Source organism: Camelina sativa, chromosome 17, assembly GCF_030686135.1.
Source record: "Camelina sativa cultivar CO46 ecotype springtype chromosome 17, ASM3068613v1".
Taxonomy (NCBI): Eukaryota; Viridiplantae; Streptophyta; class Magnoliopsida; order Brassicales; family Brassicaceae; genus Camelina; species Camelina sativa.
Genome location: NC_141896.1, coordinates 324,596 through 349,387, shown reverse-complemented (window position 1 = coordinate 349,387; position 24,792 = coordinate 324,596). Strand labels below are relative to the sequence as shown.

General features: G+C 36.8%; 6 protein-coding genes, 1 long non-coding RNA gene and 1 pseudogene across 16 annotated transcripts; 3 read left to right on the top strand and 5 right to left on the bottom strand.

Annotated features, from left to right (window-relative positions):
• Positions 1-69: 69 nt before the first annotated feature.
• On the top strand, positions 70-2,336 carry LOC104754283 (histone H3-like centromeric protein CENH3). 3 transcript variants are annotated; one of them, XM_010476431.3, is made up of 10 exons: positions 70-275; positions 364-430; positions 562-599; positions 707-755; positions 845-879; positions 968-1,007; positions 1,120-1,235; positions 1,617-1,694; positions 1,832-1,907; positions 2,040-2,336. In XM_010476431.3, the coding sequence occupies exons 2-10, from the start codon at positions 379-381 to the stop codon at positions 2,093-2,095; spliced, it is 540 nt and encodes a 179-aa protein (XP_010474733.1). In that variant the 5' UTR covers positions 70-275; positions 364-378; the 3' UTR covers positions 2,096-2,336. The 3 variants fall into 3 exon arrangements, with proteins under 3 accessions (XP_010474733.1, XP_010474734.1, XP_019094767.1); XM_010476432.3 differs by having other exon boundaries at positions 77-275; positions 367-430; XM_019239222.2 differs by lacking the exon at positions 70-275 and having other exon boundaries at positions 283-430.
• A 1,547-nt stretch (positions 2,337-3,883) lies between these two features.
• LOC104754284 (MYB-like transcription factor ETC1) lies at positions 3,884-4,895 on the top strand. Of its 2 annotated transcripts, none has more exons than XM_010476433.2 (3): positions 3,884-4,273; positions 4,378-4,465; positions 4,596-4,895. In XM_010476433.2, the coding sequence occupies exons 1-3, from the start codon at positions 4,201-4,203 to the stop codon at positions 4,690-4,692; spliced, it is 258 nt and encodes an 85-aa protein (XP_010474735.1). In that variant the 5' UTR covers positions 3,884-4,200; the 3' UTR covers positions 4,693-4,895. The 2 variants fall into 2 exon arrangements, with proteins under 2 accessions (XP_010474735.1, XP_010474736.1); XM_010476434.2 differs by having other exon boundaries at positions 4,072-4,273; positions 4,381-4,465.
• A 301-nt stretch (positions 4,896-5,196) lies between these two features.
• On the bottom strand, positions 5,197-8,942 carry LOC104754285 (UDP-glycosyltransferase 72B2-like; annotated as a pseudogene).
• Positions 8,943-11,565: 2,623 nt separating this feature from the next.
• On the bottom strand, positions 11,566-13,544 carry LOC104754286 (F-box/LRR-repeat protein At1g06630-like). 2 transcript variants are annotated; one of them, XM_010476435.3, is made up of 4 exons: positions 13,389-13,544; positions 12,283-13,202; positions 12,060-12,209; positions 11,566-11,963 (listed from the first exon to the last, which is right to left on the bottom strand). In XM_010476435.3, the coding sequence occupies exons 2-4, from the start codon at positions 13,177-13,179 to the stop codon at positions 11,769-11,771; spliced, it is 1,242 nt and encodes a 413-aa protein (XP_010474737.1). In that variant the 5' UTR covers positions 13,180-13,202; positions 13,389-13,544; the 3' UTR covers positions 11,566-11,768. The 2 variants fall into 2 exon arrangements, with proteins under 2 accessions (XP_010474737.1, XP_010474738.1); XM_010476436.3 differs by having other exon boundaries at positions 12,283-13,196; positions 13,389-13,522.
• Positions 13,545-13,908: 364 nt separating this feature from the next.
• Positions 13,909-16,033, bottom strand: LOC104754288 (protein trichome birefringence-like 25). The gene is made up of 3 exons (XM_010476437.2): positions 15,443-16,033; positions 14,950-15,233; positions 13,909-14,866 (listed from the first exon to the last, which is right to left on the bottom strand). Exons 1-3 carry the CDS (start codon positions 15,717-15,719, stop codon positions 14,066-14,068), a joined length of 1,362 nt encoding a protein of 453 aa, XP_010474739.1. The 5' UTR covers positions 15,720-16,033; the 3' UTR covers positions 13,909-14,065.
• An 862-nt stretch (positions 16,034-16,895) lies between these two features.
• On the bottom strand, positions 16,896-20,188 carry LOC104754289 (uncharacterized). Of its 2 annotated transcripts, none has more exons than XM_010476438.3 (5): positions 19,624-20,188; positions 17,836-19,509; positions 17,688-17,748; positions 17,357-17,580; positions 16,896-17,263 (listed from the first exon to the last, which is right to left on the bottom strand). In XM_010476438.3, exons 2-5 carry the CDS (start codon positions 19,434-19,436, stop codon positions 17,206-17,208), a joined length of 1,944 nt encoding a protein of 647 aa, XP_010474740.1. In that variant the 5' UTR covers positions 19,437-19,509; positions 19,624-20,188; the 3' UTR covers positions 16,896-17,205. The 2 variants fall into 2 exon arrangements, with proteins under 2 accessions (XP_010474740.1, XP_010474741.1); XM_010476439.3 differs by having other exon boundaries at positions 17,836-19,504; positions 19,624-20,052.
• Positions 20,189-21,593: 1,405 nt separating this feature from the next.
• LOC147923207 (uncharacterized) lies at positions 21,594-24,536 on the top strand. Of its 5 annotated transcripts, none has more exons than XR_015586709.1 (7): positions 21,594-21,955; positions 22,214-22,382; positions 22,486-22,650; positions 22,784-22,941; positions 23,026-23,647; positions 23,716-23,923; positions 24,036-24,536. It is a non-coding gene; the product is annotated as an uncharacterized LOC147923207 (long non-coding RNA). The 5 variants fall into 5 exon arrangements; XR_015586711.1 differs by having other exon boundaries at positions 21,595-21,955; positions 24,250-24,536; XR_015586713.1 differs by having other exon boundaries at positions 21,628-21,955; positions 23,734-23,923; positions 24,250-24,536.
• Positions 22,214-24,405, bottom strand: LOC104754290 (uncharacterized). Its single transcript, XM_087495069.1, has 2 exons — positions 22,464-24,405; positions 22,214-22,360 (listed from the first exon to the last, which is right to left on the bottom strand). The coding sequence occupies exons 1-2, from the start codon at positions 24,403-24,405 to the stop codon at positions 22,215-22,217; spliced, it is 2,088 nt and encodes a 695-aa protein (XP_087351195.1). The 3' UTR covers position 22,214.
• Positions 24,537-24,792: the final 256 nt, after the last annotated feature.

The window sequence follows — 24,792 nt, the reverse complement described above, 5'->3', positions numbered from 1 at the left end:
CCAAAATGTTTAAAAAAATTTGAATTGGGATTACCAAATGGTTAAAAAACAACACAAAAGGGGTAAAATAAGGAATGACGACGGTAGACGGAACCCTCTCTCTTCTCTTCTTCTTGAGTCTCTCTCTCTCTCTCTACAAAGAAAAATCGATTTTAACATTTCAAAAATTTTTGAGGGGGGTCAAGCGGGAAAACCAAAAATCCTTCAAATAATTTCGTGTGGAGCGAGCGGGAGAAAGAGACACACACAAATCCTCTCTAGTTCTCTCTCGTCAGGTGAGTTTCCCCTCCCCCGAATCCCACATTACTCTCACTAATTTTGGGGGATTTTATACCCTAAATGCTCGATTTTTGTATGCGGCAGTAGTAATAATAATTGATGGCGAGAACCAAGCATAACGCTACCAGGTCCCAACCTCGTACTCCAACTGGTAAATCATTATCTGCTTTCTCTTTCTCACCCTTTACGATTTTTTTTTTTTTTTTTTTTTTTTTTTAAATTTTGGTTCAACTTATCTGGCTGTTAACCCTAGATTTTGATTTCGCATCTGAAAAATTGTAGATGCTGCTTCAATTTCTCCGGAGGCTGGTCCCAGTGCGGTATATTGCCATCTTTATTTCTCTTTTAGGGTTTTCGATTTTCAGATTCCAAAATTTGTCCTTATTAGATTATTTGTCGAATTTGTTGTAATCAATCGAAATTGCAGACACCGCCAACAAGAGCCGAAGATGGTGAAGAAGATGATGCTCAACCAAGTTAGTTTTTTTCCCCCTTGTTTGTTTGTTTGTTTGTTTGTTGGGTGTGTGAAGTTTTTATTAATCCTTCCTTTTGTGACACTTTGCAGCAACGCCTGCTGCTGCAACTTCACCTGCTACAAAAGTGAGCTTTTTTTTTTTGTTTGGCCCTTTTGATTTCCTTGTGCTCATTTTTTTGTTCTCATTTTTGTATTTTTTTTTTGTCTGGGAAGAAAGGGGCTAAGAGAACCAGATATGGTAGTAGGTCACAAGGTTAGTCATAGATTATCACTCAGAAATCAGAAATTAGAATGCAGGACTTGTCTTTCTATTTGTGTTTTTACTCTACTAACTACTAACCTCCTCCTTCTTGTTCTTTCTGTAGGCTCACAAAAAAAGAAGTCTTACCGTTTCAAGCCAGGAACCGTTGCTCTGAGAGAGATTCGCCATTATCAGAAGAGCACTAGCCTTCTTATTCCTGCTGCTAGTTTTATCAGACAAGTCAGTTTTCTTTCTCTCTCTTTCTCTTTGCTCTTTAGTAGTAGTAGTGTATGCCTCGTTTTTTTAGCATTTACAACCTGATTCTACAATTTCAATCTACTTGGTTATTTATATAATTGTGGTTCTTGTTTCTTGTTTTCTCAACATGGATCCTGTCTCACCATCAGTGCAGTGAACATAGCATTTTGAACTACACTTTAGGGTAACCCTCCATTTAAGAGGAGCTTGTAAATCTAGTTTGTCTTTGAGAGGTTACTCTGGCTCATAGACCCACCCAGAACCATATGTTTCTGTAACTACAATACTTTTAACCTGAATTGCCAAATGCTGATTTGTGTTCTGTTCCAATCATAACTAATTAATTTACATTGTTATTACCAGGTGAGAAGTATAACCAATGCGGTGGCCCCTCCACAAATCTCTCGTTGGACAGCTGAAGCTCTTGTGGCTCTCCAAGAGGTAACCAAATCCTTTAGATTATTTCTTAATATGAATGTATGATATAGCTATATATATATAGAGAGCCACACATATCACAGATAATGTCATTTTCCCTTGATATGTAATCAATGTAATAGTGAATTTTGTTTGGGCAGGCGGCAGAAGATTACTTGATTGGTTTGTTCTCAGATTCAATGCTCTGTGCGATCCATGCAAGACGTGTTACTCTAAGTAAGTACTCCTAAATAAGACAATTCTGTAGTCTAAATTTAGAAAATCACAGTCATACTTGTGCATTCCTTTGAACCATTACTTGCTGAAAAATCATATCTAATATGCTGATACGTTGTCTGTTCATATCAGTGAGAAGAGACTTTGAGCTTGCACGCCGGATTGGAGGAAAAGGCAGACCCTGGTGATAGAAACGAAACTCACCCACTAGCACTACTCGCATCTCTGTCATTGTTAGTGAGGATCGAATAGTTAACAACATACAGTATGTGTGCGTAGGTTGTATAATATTATTCACTAGTTATGTGCTTGTCCTTTTTTCGACTTGATGGTCTGACCAAAAAAATAACCTTCTTTTGATACATAACTGGAAATCTGAGTTTGTGGGTTCGATTCAATAATCTATCTAGGTTGTAAAACTTGTTTCTCTATGTGTGTTTCTTGTTTGCTTTTTTTACCTTTAAGTTCCAACTTGCAAATAGTTGATGTGTATATTTTAACTCGAAGCCTCGGTGATGGCTCAGTCTTAGACAGGGCTGTATTTGAGAAAAAAAGGTAATTTAAAGAGGATGGATGATTCGAAAGAACATGTGTTGAGAGAGGGCTTAAAAAGAAATATATCTCTGGCTAATGGATTCCCCCAGCTGCAACTTTTAAAAGCATATTAGAAAGCTTGAGATATCCTTAGCACATCAAATTTTATAATTCATATACTGATTATTTTAGTGGATTATTCGCATAAAACATTTGTTGAGATCATAATGTCGTCATAAAGAAAGTTATAAGAGTATGTTTCATTACCGTCAGATCATGTAAACTTTTAAAAAGCTCGAATGTTTTCGGAATTTGGTAGTATTTATTTCAATGTCAACTCTTTTTATTACTAGTAAACTGTTTTTTTTTCTTTTTGTATATCTTTAATGATCTCTGTATACATTCTTAAAAATTCATTGCGAACTGAAACAAGTGTAAAATTTATCAAGGTTAACTTTTATAAATGTGAAAAAATGGATGCGCCCATGAATCATGCAATGGTCCCAACAATTTAATCTTATGGTTTCCTTCATAATTCGCTAAAAAAAAACTCAAAGAATGTAACAAAATTAAGGGAACTTATTATTAAAAAACGAAAAAAAAAAAAAAAAAAAAAAAAAAGGAAGCGTCGAGCGAAGACTCTCATCAAGAAGGGCGTCATGAATCATGCGATGGTCCCAACAAATTAAAAAATCCACGTGTCATGTTCAGTTGCAACTGCATAGTTTGTTCAGTAATCAGAGTAGTACGTTGCTCTCTCAACCCTTTTTTGTTTTTTGTTTTTTTATTTAATTTAAAGTAAGGTAGAGAGATAAATACAATAAACCGAACCAAAAAAAAAAGAAGCATTGTAATAAAATTTGCGATGTGAGAATTAATTGGGGAATATCCACGAGTCGACGTATAAAAATTCATTTTTTATATTCAACCCTAACAAACTTTCAACTCTTCTTTTGATAGTTCTAACAATATATTTCATTAAATTGAGAATTTAATTCATATGAAAGTTGTATTAATAGTCGATTGAAAATCCATAATAAATGTTAGTGATTATCCTAATGCTTTGTCTATAGTTTATCATGTCTATATAACTACCATCGCTAATATTACTGTACTTTTAATTTGAAAGTTTCCGTGGTTAAATGAAGTCTATAGCTGAATACACGTGTGCATAAACCCACTAACACATCGGTAACTTAGTTGATTAATCTCAACTAAATCATGATTTAATTTAATTTTATGCAGTGTGTACAGATTAAATATCAAGTCAAGTCAAAGGCAAGTAGTAGTACGTATCGTTTAAAGAAAAAAAAAAGCAATTAGGCAAGAACATGACGGAGTAAATGATGTAATGAAACATGTTTCTTAATTAGCGAAATCCCTCAAGCCATTATACTGTGGCATAGTAGTATATATAACTCTGTCACCACCCATCATAAGTTGCAAATTGATTAATAAGAATGATATACTACTATTTAAGATTCTTAATTTTCTTAAGAGTTAAATCCGATTTTAAGGAAAATAAAAGTACGGTAATACAAACATCATACCTGATTCCTTAATGTGGAAACCGACCAAACCGGTCGTTAATTTTTTTCCCCTATAAATAGAGAAGAGGCTTCATGTCCTTTCCCTTCAAAATCCAACAACCACTTCTCTCTCTCTCTCTCTACCTCAAACCGTACTAAACCGTATCGATTGATAAAATTGCAAAAGGTACGATCGTGTAAAATCTTGGTAAAGTAAGTTTGAGAGATAGATGGAAACGCAGCGTAAGTCGAAGCATCGCAAGACCAATCCAACAACCATTGTTGCTTCTTCTTCTGATCAAGGTATAATTTAACTCATCATGATCTCCATAATACGGCGTCGTTTTCTTTATTTTTTTCAGTAAATTTTGTATATATATGTGATTTAACTTGATGACGTGGAACAGAAGTGAGCAGTCTTGAGTGGGAAGAAATAGCAATGGCTCAAGAAGAAGAGGATTTGATTTGCAGGATGTTTAAGCTTGTCGGTGAAAGGTTTTTTATTCTCTCTTTCTTTCTTTTTTTCTTTTCTAAATTGTAGTTAATCTTTCCATGTCTGATTATTAATCATAGGTGAATTAAAGATTAGTGTTTTTTGTTTTGTTTAATTTGTCTGTAAATTAAGGTGGGATTTAATAGCTGGGAGGATTCCAGGAAGAACAGCAGAAGAGATCGAGAGGTTTTGGGTGATGAAGAATCATCGAAGATCTTTATTACGTTGATATCGCCAACTCTAAAGTCATTTTTCTAATATCGAAAAAAATGAAATCTATACATATATATATATCCTCTATTCGTTGGTGATTCTGCAGTTTTGTTCGTGAATTTGAAGTAGTTACTAGTTGTATTTCTCGTGTTTTCATCTTGTGTGTACTACTTTTTGTTATTTGATTTTAAAAAACCATGAACCGAACCTTTAATTTTTTGAAGTTAAAATTGTAATCAACCATTAAAAAAAGGGACTCAAGATCAATTATCTAATAAGTTAAAGTTATTAAAGATAAATTTGTGCCCATACTTGTAGCACTCTGAGGCAATACGAAAGATTGTTGGGCCTTAACAAAAAAAACCCATATACAAATCAGACATGTGATGTACAAAATCGTTCAATATATTGAATGTGTGTGTGTATACAAAACATTACAAGTGCATACAAACATTTATTATCATATTAAATAACTATTTAAAGATAACCTAATCTGGTAAACAGATGAAAGGAGGTTACCTTCTGAATCTTCTATTTGTAGCATTTGTACGAAAATCATATTGTTTCTGACAAGTTAAAAAAAAAAAAAAAACAGTTTATTCTACTATATGTTGGCATATTTTGATATGGTCCATATATACGGAGAATGTAAGTTTAGTGGGACGTGTCTTGGTTGATTTCTCGCTGGTGGGCTTTCCACTTTAACAAAAGTTCACTAAATGACTTGGTGGAGAAGCCATCATCTCCCAAGGCTCTTGTAACAATTCCTTCTTTCAACTCCTTCATTTTATTCCCTATGGCTTTACCTTCTTCTCCTTCCATCAGTTCCTTCACCACTCTCACCACTTCTTCCCTCCGTACAATCCCATCTTCACCCGCAAGCACTCTTAGAGCCACTCCAACATCCTCCGCGAGTAGCAATGCATTCATCTTTTGCTCCGCGAATAAAGGCCATGCTATGAGTGGTACACCGTTTACGATGCTTTCCAGGATCGAGTTCCATCCACAATGTGTTACAAACCCACATGTTGATGGATGAGCCAGGATTTGAATCTGTGGAGCCCATGACCGATCGAACCACTAGACCTTTTTCTTTGGTTCGGTCTAAGAACCCAAGTGGTAAAAACGTAACTGGGTCGGTTTGGCTGTGTGGATTGAGATACGACGAACTAGCTATTCCACTTGGACTTCGTATCACCCAAATAAACCGTTTTTCACTGTCCGCTAAACCAAGAGCAAGCTCATTGAACTGCTCTAACGTGAGTGTTCCACCGCTTCCAAATGATATATATAGAACTGAGTCGAATGGTTGTTTGTCTAGCCAATTCAAACACTCGGACTCGTCTTTCACGTTAACATAAGATGAACTTGTGTTAACCAGCGGCCCAATCGGGTAAACCGGTGGTTTATCAGGACCCGGTTCTTGTAAAGCCTTAATAGCGTTTGGCTCTAGATCGAAGAAGGAATTGACTAGAACCCCTTTAGCTTCTCTCAATCTCTTGGCGCTGTGGAGAAGCCATTTGTATGCGTCATCGTTTCGGTGTTGAGCCGGATCGACAAAATCCTTACCGGTTATGGGGACACAGCCGGGAATCTTAACCGGTTCGGTTAAGCACCTAAACTCACACGACACCGTTTCGTCTAGTTTAGGCAAGTGAAGACAAAATGACAAGAAGTTGGCAGTAGTTGCATAGAAAACGTATGGTGACATGTGGAACTCAAAGGCCACGTCGGACGCATCCGCACCAAATAGATCGACGATGAGGACCGCCGGGAGACGTTTCCTCGCTGATAAAGAGTCGAAAAGCTCCCTTAGCGCTGGATTGGAACGAGTCATGGTGAGCATGATCCGAGTTTCGATTCGTGCCGTGGAGGGAACATCGGAAAGATCGGCGGGAGGGAGAAATACGGTGGCTATGGAGGAAGGGAGAGAGTTGAGAACGGATCTTTGTGCATTAGACGGAGAAGATTCACCGGAGAGGATCAATGTGACGGTGAAAAAGTGGTGCTAAGCGAGTCGCTTTGCTAACTCGACGAATGGGATGAGGTGACCCATTCCCGGACTTGGTATGATTGCTATATGTGGAGTGTGTGCTTCCGCCATTAAAAGCAAGATTCAAGATTGTGAAATTAAAGGATTTTTCTTTCTTCTTGATTTCTTGTTTTCTTGAGAAATATTTATGCTCACTCCTTTCATTTATGGTACGTACGTAGTCTCTTTATAGATCATGCTCGTGGTTGTAGCTACAAGTTCTTTGGGAATTTCCTTCTTTTTTGGTTCGTTTTTCTTTTTGTTCGTTTTGTGTGGACGCTATTAGAGGTTGGTCAGTTAAAGTTTTGGTACGATAAGTCGATAACGGTACTACGATTGGAAGATGAAACATTAATATACTGGGCATCTATAACAATTTACAAAAGCTGTTACCGAAAAAAATAGTAAACAATTTTATAAAAGCTATGCATAGCCCAAGCGTACTGTCACATACTTAATTTTTCATTTAAAGAACAGAGTTTGGTTTCATTGGTTTTTGGAATGCAGAAAAGACAAATTAAACCTAACGAAGCATCATGTTTTGGATTCATACATCTCTATGGGAGAATGCATTTGACTAAAAACAGAGAGTAATGTTAAGAAAATACTAGGCTATGACAGGGTGTAAAGTTTGATGGAATATGGAGAATTGTTTTGGATAGGTTTTTTCAAAAATGAAACGAATTCTATCTTATAGAATTAACTGCAAAAAATATGTTGTTATGTACAAATCGATTTTCACTTCATGGGGTCTAAAATGAATTAATATTGTTTAGTTTGTAGCCTAATGTGGACCGTATGAGAAAGATGACTGAATTTGTTCTCATGTCTTTGGAAAATAAAAACTTAAAACTCATAAAAAGTAGAAACTGATCAATATTTTCTAAAAAAAGGTTCCGTAATTTTTCTGCAGAATAAGTACTCGAGAATAAGTACTCGAGAGAATACAAAAAAAAAGAAAAAGAAATAGGAATGAAGCTTTACCATGGACCTGGTTTTGTTGATTTGGGGACTTTGCTCTGGCGTAGTAGAACGCTCACAAAGATTAACCTCCCACCATGTGATAATTTCATTGATAATATTATTATAGTCACAATTTCTATGATATAATCAGTCATCTTTCTCATACGGTCCACATTAGGCTACAAAATAAACCTACTAATGCCATGTAATTTAGTAGGTCAAGATCAAGTGTTAGTCTTAAATCTGGTAAATATGTAGCCTAAATTATGTCTTTCTTCTTCTGTTATACTTATATATCTTTAGGTAGAGTTATCGCGTTAACTAACAACTCATGCACGTATGATGATGCAATATAATATTTTTTTGAAATATATATGAACAAATACCACAAATAGTTTGGTAATTTTGTGGGTTACTTAGTGGATTATTTTTTTTTTACTATTCGATCGTAAAGATTGGATGTGAATTCCTATTCGATGGTTTTATGTTCGATTTTGAGATTTCGCAAACGTACTCAACACTAAATTCCTTGGGACTAAATAACATGATTGATTCTTGGATAAGTCAACCCGAGAAAAGGCGGTAAAATTAAGAATTTTGAGCACAAGAAAATATTATATCAGCAACAAAACCCACTACAGATCTTGTTACTACATATCTTGGTCAGACGAAACTTCACCAAGTGATTTCGTAGAGAACCCATCCTCCCTCAAGACTCTGACAACTCCTTTACCGGTTATGGGGACACAACCAGGGATCTTAATCGGTTCGGTTAAGTCTGTAAAGTCACCCGACACCGTTTCGTCTAGCTTGGGCAAGTGAAGCACAAAGGAGAGGGCGTTGGCATTTCAGGCGTAGAATATGTATGGCGACACGTGGAACTCAGCAGCCACCTCGAACGCATCCGTCCCAAATAGATCGACGACGAGAACCGCCGGGAGACGTTTAGCCGCTGTTAACGAGCCAAGAAACTCTCGAAGCGCCGGGTTGGAACGAGTCACGGTTAGTGAGATCCGAGTTTCGATTCGAGCCGTCGGTGGAACGTCGGAAATATCGGCGGGAGGGAGGAATATGGAGGCTATGGAGGAATGGAGAGAGTCAAGAACGGACCTTTGAGCGTCAGAGGGTGAAGAGTCTCCGGAGATGATGAAAGTGACGGTGAAACCGTGATCTTGGACGAGTCGTTTCGCTAACTCGACGAGTGGGATGAGGTGACCTAAACCGGGACTCGGTAAGATTGCTACATGTGGAGTGTTTGCTTCTGCCATTAGTGCAAGATTATTGAGTTGTGATCAAAACATATATCTTTCTTTTTAGTCAAATGTTATATATTAATACTGATCTTCTTTTTATTTGATTTTATTAAAAGTTGTTTTTTAATTTGTGCTTATATAGCATGATCGTGTCCTCTGTACTAAATGGTGGCATCAAAGGCGCCTATTAGGTGTTCGTGTAGGCGGCGAACAACACTTTACTGGATTTTGGCTAAATCGTTCAAATATTATCTAAGCGTCCGATTAATTTACTTTTATTATATCAATATAAAAATGGTTCACAAAGAATTTGTAACATTGGTAGTGATTAATTTATTGGTCAATTTGAACTATTTGGTTTTGTGGTGTCACGGTAAAAAATTAGGCACGTGAAGTTTGTTGTGCTTTGTAATTAGTTTTTTTGGTAAAAATTAAAAAGTATACACTAATCCAAATAAGAAGTTTTAGCTTGTGAATTTTTAAATTCAGATGTCGCTAACAATTAGAAGGCCACAAGCCAAAAAAAAAAAAAACCTAACTTATACCCAAAAATAAAATTTTTAAGCTTTTTCGCAAATATGAGAATCGAACCCGTTACCTCACACTCCTCCACCCAGCCCTCTGCCAGTAAAACTATAGGAGATTATTAACGAAGACAGGGCTGAGAAAGAAATAACGAGAAGCGGACCGCAAGCACATGCTCTGTGCATTGTTTATAATTTGATACGTCAAAAAAACCACATATATATGAAACTCATCCCTTAATAACTAGCATGTAGATCTTATCTTCTATTTTTTTGGTGAGCCGATCTTATTTTCTACGACGAGAATAACAAGAATTAATGATTTTCTATGTTGTAAATGAATGATTAACATGATTAATATGATTAATCATATATTTATGAAATTAAGATTTTGATATTGAAAACCATATCTCATGTACACTAGCAAATAACACCTACAAATTTGTGCAATTCTAAAAATATAATTCATTTCATTTTTAAAAAAACTAAATGATAAACATGATTAAGATAAAAGTTATTGTAGCTACTTTCGACCGATCTCGTACTACCCTAATCAAAGATATTATGGAGAATGGTAAAGATGTTGACCTCGAGACTATTTACCTTTCAAAATGTTATTTATCATTTTTAAAATTGAAAGATAGTGAAATTTGTTAAATGAATGTATTACCAAAAAATGAGAAAATACTAATCAAGTTCTCAAAATTTAAAATAATGTATATATTCAGGAGAAATGTATAAGGTTATTTGAAATAAATATATATATATATATATATATATATATATATATAAAAGAAAACTTATTCTGAACATCACACACACCAAAAAAAGAAGTGAAAAATACTAAGAAAAAAATTCAATAAAGCTATTTGTATTAAAAACAATTACATTGTAGAATTTTACTTAAAATTTAAAAAGAATTATATCTTTGGATAAATAAAATTATTTAAAAGTTAGAGTAATTTATGAGTTTGTAGATTTAGAAGAATCAAAATAAAAGAACACTATATAGAAATATAGTAGACTATATATATTTAAAGTAAAAAAAAGATTATATATGTGAACATAATTTTTCTTTTGTCAAGTAGTTAAGATAAAATATAATATTTGATGTTATTATATGGTATTTATGGATAAAAATGAATCCAATTGTGAGATTTGTTACTAGGAACCAAAATATACGTGATGTACAACATTGGCCCTGTTCGTTTAGGAGTCGCGCGACTCTTTTCAGCGACAGCTTTTTAAAAGGTGGAGTTTTGTAAATTTTAAAAAATATTTTGTAAATATGAGTATTTTTAGGGATATAAGTGTAATTTTTTCACATTCCGCCATTAAGAGCAGTTTTATCCCACATCCTGTGGGATGTCTTTATAAAGATGTGAAGCAAAAAAAATTAATAAAAAAAGAAAAAGTAAGAAAGAGAAAAGATGGAGTGTCTTCGGCGAGACACGGGATGAGAAAAAATCAACACGTGTCCTTATATTACTTGTTCAAATGTATTAAAAAGTTAGAATATTATTGTAAAATTAAAATATTATATTTTTTTAGTTTTGAAGACATTTGAGTGGGTGTCACCAATGGGTTTGCTCTAACAGTTGCAGAAGAAAATATGAGCATACAGATCTGTAAAATTTTTGTAATGGCAAAATTGCATTTAAAATCTCAGCTGCGACAGTCACTGGTTTGAAATAAGAAGTTGGGTGGTGTCGCCGTTTTTTCTGGCGATTCATTTAAATGACATTGCGACTCATCTCCTACCTTCTGCGATTCATCTAAAACTTTTATTATCAAGCTCTGTCGTCGTTTAAATTTGTTGCTACTCTTTCTGAGATATCGTTTTACTCTGTCGCTGCCGCTGTCGTAGCGTGTAGCAAAAGAACAGGGCCATTATCAAAGAAACTTCGCGACAAATAGTGGATATGTTCTCTAAGATTTTCACGTATACGTTAGTAAGTAATGATCACTCAACCGCACATGTACTTTAGGATGCATACATTGACATGTACTTTACGATAGTAAGTAACATTGACATGTATGACATACACTGACATGTACTCAACCGCACATGTACTTTACTAACGTATGATCACATAACATTGACATGTACTTTAGGATGCACACAATAAAACTGGAAGTATGTTATTGATGTTTGAAAGTTGACTAGTTTAAAAACAGTGGAAGAGAAAGCTCTTTTTGTTAATTCATCTATCAGAATAATCCACTTCTTTTAGTTCACTCTCTAACTTTTTTTTCTTCTTTTTTTTGTGCAACACGATTGTCTATACTTGAAATATGCTACTTTAATTTAATCTGGCACTTAATGAAACTGAAACTCCAAGAACCTATTGGTTTGCAATCTTATGCCTTTATCCACAACTTCTGCATTACATTTTCCCCCAAGAAAACTCTTCAACCGCTTCAACTCTTCATCAGTTCTTCCATAATTCAGAATATGCAACGCCTTCACTTGGTTCAGAGGCATGGAGACATCGCGTGTGTAGCCATTCAGATCCTAAAGAAGCATGATTCAAGAAGATGTATGTATATGATCAACCACTAAGTTCGTGTATTTTACTATTTGTTCATAGGTTTTGCTTATTGAGTATACCTGGATGATTAATGTTTCAAGCTTTGGAGACTGCTTAAGCATATTTGCCAGCATATTCCAACCTCGTTCACCCTTACTCCCAAAAGATAAATTAACTAGATTTTTGAATACCGGTAGAAGTAGCCCATATTTACAGTTGGAGTAGATCACCTGAAACATACAAACAGAGTTTAATAATGTCCCAAGAATTTTCAGAAAGAAAGAAAGAAACTGGCCAACTTACATCAACTGTAACGGGAGATAGATGAAGGATCTCAACATTTCTTATCCCCATGAGGAGTTCAGTTACATCTGCCCTCTCCTCATGTCCCGAATAAAGATCCAGCTTAGCTTCAACAAGGGATCCCAAGTTAACTTGTGGATACTCATGCAAGGCGAAATCAGAGTAGTCAAGGTACTCAAGGTTTGGCAGGTCAAATGACAGTTCGTTCTGGCTATGCCAGTCGTAGTCAACTGATAGTCTCTTGACCGTCGGACTCGATATGGTGTGAGGGATAGCTTGGTCTCTGTGATGGACTGATAACTCCTCGAGCACCGGGCAACCAGCAAGAAGCACAAAACACAAATCTTCATATTCAAAGAAAACCGTATCGATGAAGAGAAACTTAAGAGATGGGAGTGACACATATGAAGGAAGCTTTCCAAGGTAGAGCTTTGTTCCTAGTGTCAGCTTAACCAGTGTTTTGCTTGCGAAGAGCTGAGGAGGCAGAAAATGTATACCCCGATCTTTTATCCGTAAGTCCAATTCAACGAGACCGCGTCCTACAACATTAGATATCCAGCGTCCCACACAAGCCTTTTGGCCTTCATCATCAACGTGGCATGCTAGTGAGAATTTCTTGATCGAATAATCACATTGCAAAGCCAGTGTTCGATCCACAATTTTCTTGAAGCTATCTGAAAACACATAACTCGTTTGTTCATCACCACCCTCTTCCGCATGCAGCGAGACGGAGTCATCAAAATCAAGACTATCCGCCAATCCGTACATATAATTCCACCTTTTCGAGAGAACAGATGTTGACACAGCCTGTTTTGTCGGCAGTAAGGACAAAATTTTGCCCAAAACTTCGTCTGGGAGCCAGCTGATTGCATCTCCCGAGCAGGTTTTGGCATCCATAGAGAGATTAACAGTGCCTGAAACTTAAGAGTGATTCAACAATTACTACAATGCACCCCACCAAAAAAGATCAGATTTTTCTATAACTTTGCAGAATCTCAAACTTGAGCAAGCATACCACATGAACATATATGATAAGCGGAATTACAGATCATTCAGAGAGAGAGAGAGAGAGAAAGAGGACAGAACATTCAAAGACAAATACGAACCCGTAATGGTGACGACAAAGGGCAATCACATTCACAGATACAGAAACTGATGGCGTTCGTCTCGATTCGGGATAGAGATCGGAGTCTCCAAATTTAGATCTTAGAGATAATTCTTAGTTTTTTAATTACTTCATACAAAATAAAAAGTTGTTCTCTATATATTTATCACAAGGAGTTTAACTTTTTAACGCAAACCCACAATTACTTTTACAATTTTTTTTATTTTTCTCAAATTTTATTTTTAAGACAAAATTTCATAAATACTGTTAACATAATAATATTTGTTTTCCAAAATTATCATTATTAATTTTATTCTTCAAAAATACCAAAAACTCTTTAACATTCAACTCATCTAAGCTGCCTTTTGTATTGAATTCAGATTTACATGAATACTAAATTTTAACCTGGTATACCGCAGAATGATTTCTTAACTAAAAATTTTAAATTTAAAGTTATATTTATCAATTTTGTTTATTTTGTTTAGCGATTAACACATAACCAGTTGCAGTTTTACATAATATTTGCATAACTAATACTTCTTATTTAAATTTTGTAAAACGAACGACACGGCGTTTCTATATATCCCACATCAAAAAAAAACGAACAAACTAATTACAACAAAGCAATAATAATAAATAGCACGTGAAGTGGAGGCTATTTACGTCTTTTGACATCCGTCATCTGTGCAGTTCCCGGTTAAGCATCAGTTCGACCATTAGATCATTCCATGAATCAATCGGACCGGGCAAGCACCAGTGAAGACAATCGTTTTGAATATGATTAAGCTCACTGTTCTTCTTCTTCACCCCATCGAAAGGATTAGGATACCGGTACGGTCCGGGATGTCCATCTGGCCGGAGAAGCGACATTGAAGTTGTGTCAAGTAATCCAATGTTGGCTTGTTGTTGTAATGTTGTCGTCTTATGGAACTCTTCCAGCTCGATATCACGCATCGACACATCCTCGGTCTTCATCTCTCCTTGGCTGCTGTCCGTAATAGGCATCGTTCGGTTACAGAAACCACCAGTGTTCCACTCCCCATTCTCGAAATGATCAGGTGTCGTTGTCCTGAACAGAACCTGAGCTTCATGGGTTGGTTCAGCGACAAAGTCTAGAACCAAACGTAGCGCTTTTCTGTACGAGTAGAGGTAACCGAGCTCGGTGAGATTGTTCTTCCCTTGGCAGTAATGGCATCCGGACAAAGTGTTGTTTTCATGGAAGATTGAAGTTTTGAGGAACCATTTGCCGCCGGAGATGACAACGTAGTCGAAATTGGAGTACTGATCAGTCCAAGTGTGGTCTAACATGTCGAGGTGGAGTTGAATGTCAGAGAAGGAAACACCATCGAGGTTCTCAAAGGTTTCAGCTTTAAGAAGGAAAGGAGACCAAATGACTGAGAGTGTGAAGTTGTGAGAAGGGAATCTCCAAATCTTTGATCTGTATTCCTTGTCATGGTATATTTCCTCTACTTCTTCTACCTTTACAAAGGCAAATCGAATTTGACATCATCACAAAGAATCCAACTTGAGAATCATCAAATCAGTAGATATGAAATTGGTACCTGAGAGAGAATGCAGATGAGGGATTGAACATGGTTACGAGAGATGGAATCACCGATAAAAGCCCACCATTTGTTCCTCATTTGTTGGAGGAACTGCTCAGGATTAAACCTTGGGAGATGGCAGTCGCGAGGTTGCCATCTCCAAAGAAGGTAATTCACATCAGGGCGTCCGTTGCTCAAGCAATTCTGGTGATCTTGGATATGACGGCAAGTGACATTGGTGTAGACTGGACCTGATGGGTCTGGTACCCACTTTCCAGTAAAGATATCACACTTGCTGCTAACTACAATGGTTTCACACACAGCTAATTAAATCAAACACACTTGGTGAACATTAATTATCCCAAAAAAAAATCAATTCTTTTTGGCTAAAATTTAGGGTTTTTGATTCGATTGGATGAAAAACCCAAATTCATCGACGTTGCTTGAATCTTACTCAATTGAATCTGGGACTAATTAATGACTGATGATTGAAAAAAGAATCTATCTTTACCGTTTTGAGAAGCAATGGTGGGAGTGGTGATGTTTCCTGAGGATGCTGGAGGTTGAGCTAATGCAGTGAGACCGGAAGGAGAATCCGGCGGGGTTGGAAGTTGGGTAACCGGAGAGACGGTGGAGTTAGTGACGATAAAACGGTAAGCGAGACCGATCAAGAGGGAGAAAGCGACGAATTTGAGGAAGATTTGATTGCGTTGGTGAGAAGAAGAAGAACCAAAGAAAGGGTTTCCTTCGATCTTCATGTTCTTAGACAACAATCTTATTGAATCCATTCTAATGATTAAGAATGGATCACTGTGTTTTTTTGTTTTTCTTTTTTTGGGGGGATGTTTTCTGATAATAATTGAGCTTTCTTGGTTGGCGTTGAAAGCGATGAACTTCTTTGTAATACTAAAAGACAGAGCGGACTCTGTTTTGCTTTTTTTCTTTCTTTCAAAACTATACACTCTTTATCAATAAAAACATGAAATAATTATCTCGAGTTTCTTTATTTGTTTGTTTGTGCATTTGCTTGTAAGAGATTTGATGTCGGTCGTGGCTTAATTAAAGAGATTTGTGGTGAGAGATTCTGAACAAAGAAAACTCTAATGATTAGGCCTCCTTAATTGTTTTTTAAGATACTACAAATTGTACAGCGATTGTATGTTTTGTCTCTTTTAGGTAATGATTAAGCCATTGATAGTAGGAGCATTAATTATTTATAGTTACTGGAAAAAATTGCATACAAGTATAGAACCATGGCATAAGTACTTTTCTAAGACGTTAAAAATATGATTATAATTAAGTTTGAAAAAAATAAAATATTGAGTAATCTTTATTTGTAATGAACATTATTATGTGATTCAGTTTTGTATTTTCTACTGTCTATCAATTTTTTTCTTATAAAGTATATAAAAACACAGATTTGAAGGAAAGTACAAAACTGTGAAACGAAAATCTGATAAGAATAGATGTCACTTCGGAATGGTCCTACAGACTACAGTATTCATTGATTAGGAGCAAATGATAGATAAAGACCTCTCTCCTTCTTCTTTTTTTCCAACTAAAGTCTAAAGAGTAAAGAATAAAGATAGAGAGATCTCGCACAGCCTTGCACCTAAAAACTCCTTGTTTTGTAGGAAATTATTATCTAGTTTATGCTTACAAATATAATTAAACATCTAAAATCAGACGAAACACAAAAATTTGTCTTTAAAAAATCAATATACGGGTTATACTCGTTAATTTTCATGATAATTTTTTTGTTTTTAATTTTCGTATCAACTTTATCTAGAATTTGTTTATAATAAATTTAAGAAATAATTAAACTACGCATGGTACACCACTACCACGACCACGAGGCCCATACTTATTAAATTATTCAATGGGCTTCAGTCTCGACTACGTGGACCCGTCTTACTTGAATTAGCTGATTTTGTATTTCACTGTCTCCCTTGAAAACGGTCAGGTACAGCCTGGAACAGATCTATATTATCTTCTGTCACATTTCCAAAAGATTATCCACAATAAAAAAAAAAAAGATCAATTTACATCAACCAGATCACAAAAAAGAAGCAAAAGAAAATACACATGTTTATCTTTAACTTTAACACCAAAACAAAAACAAAGATAGAACACTAAACTCAAAAAACAGAACTGAACAGAACTTATGGGTTAGAGAATATAAGCAATGATGTGTTATATTTATATCACAAGCACAATTTACACTGTAACCGAAGATTGGCACCAGAGAGGCTGAATCAAGCTGATGAAGAAGCTTCATGACACTAATGATCTTGGAACTCTCATGCCAAATCCATGCTTAACCTTGTCAATCCTGTTTCAGTTTTCAATAAATGAGTTAATATATCCCCTACTCAACTAAAAGTTTTGATCCAAGACTCTATCACAAAGACTTGTTGTGTCTTACGTTGGAGCTAATCTGCCAAGACTCTTAAGTTCTTCACCAGAGTCTCCATCAAGAACTCTTCCTGATATATCAACAATGTAAGCACGGTTCTTGCCTCGAGGAAGACCTCTCCCTGAAAGTAACTCAAGATCTCTTTCGTGAAGCTCTCTTCCGTTTACAAACACGCTCGTGTTTCCTGCACCGCAGTTATCTGGCATTGGACGACTAAACTCTTCGATGAATGGCTGCATCAACCAATTATTCTCCATCAAGCACCAATACAACAAACTCACAAGAAACAGAGAAACCGTGAACGTAACATAAATGGAAAGTTAGTGAAGAATGTTCTTACTGGAATTATACCGAGACACGGGTTTCCCATCACTCCCCAGAACCCAGCACGATAATCATACCTAATCAGATTCATAACATAAAGATGATCCCTTCAGCAACTGTTCAATCTTTTGTCCTAAGTAAATCAAATTGTGAGCAAAACATACCAGTACTTGCCAGCTTGAACTGGTCCAGCTTGTTTCTCAGCACTGATAACCAGATCTTCCGGTATCAGATGACCATTCACCCAAACCTCTAACTGCTCGTTGTCTTGGTCGTTAGAGATGATTTTATCTGGGAAACCGTACTCACTACTCTGTTTTCTGTTTCTTGGTCTGCTCTCTTCTTTGCTGTTTTTTGTGATACTTGAATCTTCAGACACCCCAGTGTTATTATAGTACTCATTATAAGAAACATCAGTCTCGGTAGCTACTGATTCTGGTTTCAGCGAGTCTTGTTTGGCGTAGGATTCTTGCTTATTGTACCCTAACTGGGCCATTCCGTAAGTGATTGCAGCTCTGTTTACATTAGAATACTCAAAGAGCTCAAGAAGATTAGAATTTTCAGGAGGAGGTGGAGGAGGAACTTTAGCGCCTTGTGCCCTGCGGCGAACAGACTTGACAACCTCTTTCTGGGGTTCACTAGAAATGCTTGCTCTTTCTTCATCGTCTGAGTGTTCACTAGGCGATACAGCATGGACACTTTTCATTTCCTGGTGTATTCTTGGTTCATCATCCTTAAGTGGATAATCATCTACCCCTGCGGTTGCTGCCCTTGTATCATCAAGGGCAGAAGAGGAGAAAACAAGCTTGTTATCAACAACTTTGAAACTGATAACCTCAGAACAAGCACCACATTGCAGCTTTTGTTGCCTATCTTGACCAAGAAGCTTCTTCTTAGGCAAATAGAGAAGCTCAAAGCAATTGTGACAAGCAATAAAAGGCGCACCGCCAGCTAAAGGATGGCAACGACGAGAATCAGAATCTGAGACAGCTTTCTGGACATACCCACGAGCAAAGGCAGCACCACTACCAGAATCAGAATCAATTTCACTAGGCCACCTCGTGTGATGAACACCAGCATGTGGACTAAAAGTAGCCATATTGTCATTGTGGTGGTGCACAACAGGGCTATATGGGACATCACCGTACCTACTAGGTGTAGCAGGCAAGAATCTAGGATCCTGTAACTGTGGGTCAAACAGATCAGGACCAATATCTACATACTGACCTTGAGGAGGAGGAGGATATGGAGGACGAGGCAGCATCTGATTCGGGTAATGAGGATAAAAGTTTTGAGGTTTCATATGGATAGGGAATGCATAAGGGTCTATATAAGGCGACGGTGGAACATGAGTCGTGGGAGGAGGATACATTCCATAAGATGGATATGGATGGTAGTAAGAAGGATGGAAACCCATTGGTGGTGGCTGATCAACCACATTAGCATTGGCATTAGCATTAGCTCCACCGCGGAGAAGATGATCTTTAATAGAATCAAGTTTCCTGAGAAGCTCAGCTTGTTGTTGATCTGTGTAGTGAATAGGTTTGTTTCTTGGGGTGGTGGTGGTCGTGTTCTTAGAAGAAGAATCAGAATCAGTCTCTTCCTTGACGAGTCTCTGAGAACCCCCAGGTCGTGAATTAGAATCGTCTTGGCGATGTCTCAACGGGCTCGAAGAAGAATCATTGAGCTCCTCCTTAAAGACTTTGTCTTCGTCAGGTCTTGTTGAAACAGCATCTGCTCCGAAAACGTCACCGCTTGTCCTCATCGGAGTTTTGTCTTTCTTCTCCGACGAAGACTAAGCTTCTCTAGGGTTTTTGCTTGTTTTAACCGCAACTGAACTAATAATAACAATTAGAATTACTCAACATACATTAATTTCTCTAATTGAATTAGCAATTCAACATTCCAACGGGAGTAGATTAGACAACCAAAAGAGGAAAACTTAAACGTACCTTCGAAGAAAGGGGAATTTTTTTGGGGGCAAATTGGTTCTCCGGTGAGAATGAATTCACAAGCCTTTCTTTTTTTATATAAATTAGAAAGAGTCCTTTTGAAAATTTCAAGAGTGATTTTAAATAAATAATCCAAAAGAGTTTGAACTGGAAAGGAGGAAAAGCTTAAAGGAGGAAAAAAAAAATATACTGTTGCTCTCTCATGCACTTTGCTTCGTTTTCCGGGGAATCTTAATCTACTCTCTACTACTGGGACTCTGGGAATATATAAATTAAAAAAGAAGAAGATCGGCGATGGAGTTTTGAATATATATCAGAGGGAGAGAGAGAGCTTTAAGGATAGAAGAAGAAGACAAACGGACTTTAGCAATTTTTAGGATTCGAGTTTTCAGAATTTTATAATTTCAGGACATAGATAATCTAGTAACCAACTAGTACTTTTAATTTAAGAGGTCTTTACCAGGTCAAGTTGACCAAGAGATAACGTGACGACCAACCAAATATATTTACACTTATTTAAACTCTAATTACCCAAGATTACATAGAGATAAATAAAACTAATTCCAATTTGAATGCCAATATTAGTTCTTTGATTTTGTGTACTTGTGTCTTAGCAATATACTATAGTAGTTAGTAGTTAGTAGTTAGTAGTTACACATTTATTCTCATGACGATGGAGGATTTACTTTGTCAAATTAAGTAGATGGTGTGTGCCATGCTCCCCAAGACGTGCTCATAACTTGATTTGTATTCTATTCCTAATAGCTCACTACTTTTTTTGTTTCTTTTTTTTTTGGTGGAGACCTTTGTTTGTTTGTTGAGTTTCATAAATTAACGTTTAATAGATGGAAAAAAAAAAAATTAACGTTTAATTAAATAGTCGGTTTATTTTTTGTAAGAAATTCAAATTCTCTGTGTTACATCAATACATCATCATCTTAAAAGTTTAGAAATATATTTTAGTTGTTGGATTGTTTTTTTTTTATAGGGTGACAATGACGAATGTTACAGGAAACTAGCTGTAAATTATTTGTATACAAAACTCCACTTGCTTACAAGCATCGGTGAATTTTGTCAATTCAGTAGGATATTTAATAAAGTCATAAAACGATACTCCATGTTGATTTCGAAATTCGAACCATTAACCCAAAAAAAAGTAGAAAACGTCGTTTTACATCAAAGAAGACGATCCAAGTCTTGACTAATTAAATTTTTCCTGCAAAAAGAGAAAAACAAACAAAAAAAAGTAAAAAATCAGGAAAAAAAAAGAGTTAAATTTAAGTTATGTATAATGCATGTTGGACCTAGAGCACTTCTTACAGACCACAAAGAATATGGACCGGATGTTGTATCCGGTTTGCTTACACAAATTTAAAATTCAATACTTCAAAACCAAAACAAAAGCAAAAAGAGAAAAACAAAAAAAAAAGTAAAAAATTAGGAAAAAAAAAGAGTTAAATTTAAGTTATGTATAATGCATGTTGTATCCAGTTTGCTTACACAAATTTAAAATTCAACACTTAAAAACAAAAACTAAAACCAAAACCAAAACCAAAACAAAAACAAAACTGAAAAAAAGTTTGAAAAGCCGAAAAACAAACGTTTTAAAAAGCTGAAGAAAAAATAACGCTAAAACGTTTAAAAAAAATATTGGTACTTTCCAACAGTCGGGCCTTCAGAAAAGCCCACAACTGTGTGGATGCTTTGTAAGCAAAGTGGACTAACTTTATTTATAGGAGTTATGGGTTAGTATGTGTTTATTATATTTCCGATTTGGGACTTTGGTTAATATTTAAAACGTATTGGGCTTTTATTCGACAAAGAGGCTTATGGCGGTGGATGCTTTGTAACCGAAATACACATTACAATTTACAATAAGGAGGCCCAAGTGAGAAGTGGGCCTAAGCGAGATACAGTCTCGACCTGGAACCTTCTAGCCTAGTAGGAAGGTTCGACGATCCTGCTCCTGCTGGGTAAGTTATGTATGTAAGCAAACGGAAAAATAAAATAGTTTTGGTCTAAGATTTGAGTGTTTCCGTTTAAAACCCGTGATTGTGCCGGAGACGACGAGTCACGACGCGATCTCACCGATCACAGATCCGATCGATAATTTGCCTCTCCGGCAACTCAGATCGGAGATCGTTCCACCGGCTCCGACTCGATCTCAGTCTGCTATCGACTGGCTTCCCGACTTCGCTGGTTACTCATGGCTTGCTTACGGAGCTTCCACTCTCCTCGTGGTTTATTAAATAAATCAACGAAGCCCCAAATTTCTTCGAGCACAATTCGGAATTCAGAATAAAGCAATCATTTATTTTTATTTTTATTTTGTGTATGTTGAATCAAAGCTACCACCCTTTATTCTCTTTTTTTTTTTTTTTGTGATTTGACACATCATAGAAAACATCAGGCCTAGTATACAGTAATTTGCTTCTTATGATTTGTTTCCTTAAAGATGATCGCAACTGAATCTACAAGTCACCAGGCTGAAGTAATTATATAAGGAGGCCTGCCTATCGTTTTGGAGCACTTACATATATTCTTTTGATTTATACAAGCATGTTGAATTTTTGTGTGTTTTGTCCTGCAGACTATGAAAGCTCAGAGTCTGAGGCATGACCAGAGTTTGATCTTCGTATCTTTGGGCTTATTAGTATCAGTTGACTCTCTGAGTTTGTTCTCATGCTTTGCCCACATGGGCTTAGTGGGGGATGCCGTGATTTCCCTCTCGGAGTTCCTGAACACAAAAACCAAAAACGGCAAGTAGAATTTTTATTCCTTTTTGTACAAATAGTAACAAGGTTCACATGTATGGGAGAGAGCCTCTGTGATAATCTCACCTGGGTTTTTTATTGGTTTCAGGCCAGACGCTCTTTTCACCAGTTTTGAAACATGCTTCTTCTTGCTCATCATACCTACATCATTTGATATTGACAATCTTCTTTCCTTCTCCTGCTCATCTGATCCAGTTCCACCTTCGTCCTCGCTACACGAAGCCCATTCACTACCCGATTCAGATGTCTCGAGGTTGTTTTTCTTACAAGTTCTTGCTCGTTCCACAACTCTATATGCAAACATCTGAAAAGGAACTTGTGAAACTTGAGTTAACTCTGTTGTTTCCCATGAAAGCTTATGCAATAGTTTTGTCTCGATCTCGCAGTAATCCACAGGAGAAGCATTAATGGGCGGGTCTTGTTGGCTACTACTATGACATTCCTGGTTTAAAGCTATAAACCGTTTGATGTACCGGAGAATTCTGCTTATCGATGAAAATGTTGGACGCTGATTCGGATCAGCATGCCAGCATCGTTTTGTCAGGTTTGTAATCAATCTAGGTGAATGATATGGAAAAAGCGGTCTCTCCCCTGCTCTAATGTTTCTACTCATCTTATCTCCTTGCAGATGGCTATCTTCAAATGGCACTTTACCTGTCAGAAGCTCAAAGCAAACCATCCCGAAGCTATACACATCAGATTTATCAGTATACTTGAGGCTTCCTGCAGTTCCGCTCTGTTCTTGCTCCTCTAGAACTTCCGGGGAGTACCATATGAATGGAAAATTCTCATTCTGACCCGTCAAAGAAGCACTTATTTTACTAGAGAACCCTTTGACAGAATTCAACCCGAACCCAAAAATCTTCCCGTGCAGATGATGATACCCATCTCCATATTGGTAACTTCTTCTTGGTTTGACAAGAATGTTTGATGGATTCAACTCTCCGTGGTAGATTTTTTTCGAGTGGAGATATTCCATTCCCAAAGCTATCTGAAGCATGAGATCAACCGCTACAGGGAGGGAGAGAGTGTTCTTTTTCCTCGGACCACATACCTCTTTGATGTGTGTACCTAGTGTTTTACTCATCAGTTCTGTGACCAAGAAACACTCTTTCTTCTCCTCATCCGTGAATCCGCAGAGGTAATATACAATGTTCGGGTGTGAAAGAGATAGCAGTTGAGTAACCTGAGGGAGCAAAGCATCGATATCCCCAAAGAAATGCCTAAGCGCAAAGCTCTCGCCTAACCAGGTAATCTCCTTGTACTGACTTCCACTCCCTAATCTTTTCTTCACTTGGTAATCTTTCGCGCTGACCAGAAGAGAAGACGGAAACAGCTTGGGACACTCGTTTCCATCTCCCAGTTTCTTGAAAAGGAAATCAGCCATCTTCCGGTCGTGTTTGCTTGAACCGGGCTGCTTTTTCTCCTGAAGCTCCTTGATTAAAATCCAACGGTCCTCTGTCCAAGCACTCTCGAACCGGTTGCAGGATTCCTCTGTCACCAAATACTCTCTCCCGAACTTCCAGGTAAACATCTGAGAGTCATTCCATTGCTTCATATACTTGTTGGAATGCACCAACTTCTTCTTGCTCATTTCTTCTTCATCCCACCCTGAAACCTCACCTGCTGTCTCAATAGCCTCGATGATGATCGGTAGACAAGAGAGCAAGTTATGTATGTGAAGCTCTGTGCAATCTCTATTGCCATGCAACATAATAGCCTTAGCCCAAAACCCTATTTTAGGCTCTAAAGACATTCTAACATAAGCCTCCCCTTCTGTTAACACCAATAGAAGTTCCCTTAAGGGCTGTTCTAGAATCTTCCATTTAGTGTTCTTCTCTTTGAACCGTAGATTAGATCGCATGGATTCGGAAATTGAATCGTAGGCCGCGGTGAAGAGGTCGAGTAGTAGACCGCATTGACGTTGGTTGATTTGAATGTTGTCCTTGAACACCATTAACGCTTTAATGCTTCCTAATACCTCTCCTATCTCTCGAAATTGCTCCATTTTCCCACCACTTCAACTTTACCCTGAGCGTTTGGAATTTGAATTATAATTTATTATACTCATACAATTCCTCTCGAGGTTGTAGACACAGATCGTATTACGGGAAATTGATTGATTTTTTTTCTAAGAAATTTTTTCTAGTTGAGATGTTCGAACACATACGGTATTTTTGGCAAATTGTAATTTGGTGGATTTGCTTAATTTGGTTTCTAACAAACGCGCATAATAGCGTTCTCTTGTCCGTAACATTATTATATTTATTTCTGTCCCCTTCGTTTCTCTTTTTTTTTTTTTGGTTGTTGTTCCACGCGTTACCGAACGACAAATGAATTTGATCGTATGTTTGAAACAAATGCGGTTGTATATAACGCTACTCGTTTAAAAAAT

Excerpts from the sequence above, each read along its gene's own strand:
- LOC104754283 (XM_010476431.3), top strand. The coding sequence starts at position 379 with ATGGCGAGAACCAAGCATAACGCTACCAGGTCCCAACCTCGTACTCCA. Across the intron at positions 880-967 it reads CAACTTCACCTGCTACAAAA|AAAGGGGCTAAGAGAACCAG; the intron begins GTGAGCTTTTTT and ends TTGTCTGGGAAG. Across the intron at positions 1,236-1,616 it reads CTGCTAGTTTTATCAGACAA|GTGAGAAGTATAACCAATGC; the intron begins GTCAGTTTTCTT and ends TGTTATTACCAG.
- LOC104754284 (XM_010476433.2), top strand. The coding sequence starts at position 4,201 with ATGGAAACGCAGCGTAAGTCGAAGCATCGCAAGACCAATCCAACAACC. Across the intron at positions 4,274-4,377 it reads TGCTTCTTCTTCTGATCAAG|AAGTGAGCAGTCTTGAGTGG; the intron begins GTATAATTTAAC and ends GACGTGGAACAG. Across the intron at positions 4,466-4,595 it reads TTTAAGCTTGTCGGTGAAAG|GTGGGATTTAATAGCTGGGA; the intron begins GTTTTTTATTCT and ends CTGTAAATTAAG.
- LOC104754286 (XM_010476435.3), bottom strand. The coding sequence starts at position 13,179 with ATGGATGCCAAAACCTGCTCGGGAGATGCAATCAGCTGGCTCCCAGAC. Across the intron at positions 12,210-12,282 it reads TATCTCCCGTTACAGTTGAT|GTGATCTACTCCAACTGTAA; the intron begins GTAAGTTGGCCA and ends TGTATGTTTCAG. Across the intron at positions 11,964-12,059 it reads TTGAAACATTAATCATCCAG|GATCTGAATGGCTACACACG; the intron begins GTATACTCAATA and ends ATGCTTCTTTAG.
- LOC104754288 (XM_010476437.2), bottom strand. The coding sequence starts at position 15,719 with ATGGATTCAATAAGATTGTTGTCTAAGAACATGAAGATCGAAGGAAAC. Across the intron at positions 15,234-15,442 it reads CACCATTGCTTCTCAAAACG|TTAGCAGCAAGTGTGATATC; the intron begins GTAAAGATAGAT and ends AAACCATTGTAG. Across the intron at positions 14,867-14,949 it reads TCATCTGCATTCTCTCTCAG|GTAGAAGAAGTAGAGGAAAT; the intron begins GTACCAATTTCA and ends GCCTTTGTAAAG.
- LOC104754289 (XM_010476438.3), bottom strand. The coding sequence starts at position 19,436 with ATGAGGACAAGCGGTGACGTTTTCGGAGCAGATGCTGTTTCAACAAGA. Across the intron at positions 17,749-17,835 it reads GTTCAAGCTGGCAAGTACTG|GTATGATTATCGTGCTGGGT; the intron begins GTATGTTTTGCT and ends GAATCTGATTAG. Across the intron at positions 17,581-17,687 it reads CGTGTCTCGGTATAATTCCA|CCATTCATCGAAGAGTTTAG; the intron begins GTAAGAACATTC and ends TGGTTGATGCAG.
- LOC104754290 (XM_087495069.1), bottom strand. The coding sequence starts at position 24,405 with ATGGAGCAATTTCGAGAGATAGGAGAGGTATTAGGAAGCATTAAAGCG. Across the intron at positions 22,361-22,463 it reads GAAACCAATAAAAAACCCAG|GAACTCCGAGAGGGAAATCA; the intron begins GTGAGATTATCA and ends TTTTGTGTTCAG.